Source organism: Bison bison, unplaced genomic scaffold, assembly GCF_000754665.1.
Source record: "Bison bison bison isolate TAMUID 2011002044 unplaced genomic scaffold, Bison_UMD1.0 scf7180017864375, whole genome shotgun sequence".
NCBI classification, from domain to species: Eukaryota; Metazoa; Chordata; class Mammalia; order Artiodactyla; family Bovidae; genus Bison; species Bison bison.
The window spans coordinates 6267563-6268456 of NW_011494947.1; the positions used below are offsets into that span (position 1 = coordinate 6267563).

Sequence of the window (894 nt, forward strand, 5' to 3'; positions counted from 1 at the left end):
GAACTGGATCCTCATCGGGGTCTTCTGGGAAACCTGAAGCACCACCTCCTTCTGCAGCTCGGTGCTTCTCCAGTTTAGCAATCAATTCTTTCGCTGGATTGAAGACGCCATTGGTCTGCTGATCACAGACATAGCAGCGCGGGGTGGTGCGGAAATGCTGCAGCGCGCAGCTCTCGCAGAAATAATGCCTGCACTTGGTGACAACTGGGTTTTGGAAGGTCTGGCGACAGATGAAACACTTGAATGGTATTTCCTCCTCATCGCTTCCCACTTCATAGTTTTCGTCCTCATAGACACCATAGCGACCCTCATCAAGCTCGCGTTCGATCTGCCACCCGTGCTTGTAATCTGAACGGTCATGGAGGAATTTGCAGCTGTCTCCGAAGCCGCAAAAGCCAGTCTCTTTGTAGTCCTTACAAATGTCGGGCTGGTAATCCCAGCGCACGGTGGCACGCAGATGCTCGGGAGCTCGGATGGGGCCCTTCCTCACCATTCCGGAGGAAGCATTGCCCATAGACGTATCCTTGGGTTTCATGAATTTTTGATAATTATTGATTCCCCGATAGATCTTGTCATCTTCCTTGCCCCTCAGCTCCTCCTGGATCTTCTGGCTGCGCTCAAAGATGGCTTGTGCGTCACGCTCCTTCTCTGTGTCTAGCTCGTAGACAGCAGTCGCCCCCATATCTTCTGGCCCCACGGGTTTCGCCGAGCGAGTGGACTTATAGACCACGCCGAGACTCTCGGATTTGTTCTCCTCCTCCTCCTCGCTACTCAGGTCGCCGTAAGCCACCTTCTGTTTACCACTGCCACGGGTCTTCTGTATCATCGGATTGTGGACCGCTCGCTTCTTTTCCGGGCGAACCACAGTGTTCCCTTCGTCACTGCTGCTGCTGC

The 894-nt window shown here is 53.8% G+C and overlaps 1 protein-coding gene across 1 annotated transcript in view; it reads right to left on the bottom strand.

Annotated features, from left to right (window-relative positions):
* The window catches only part of RNF113A (ring finger protein 113A), a 2280-nt gene extending 1392 nt beyond the window's left edge, over positions 1-888 (bottom strand). Inside the window, exon 1 of the mRNA XM_010856972.1 lies at positions 5-888. Coding sequence (XP_010855274.1) covers positions 5-826 — 822 coding nt within the window. The 5' untranslated portion in view covers positions 827-888. The remainder of the gene's footprint in view (positions 1-4) is intronic.
* Between the last annotated feature and the right edge of the window lie 6 nt (positions 889-894).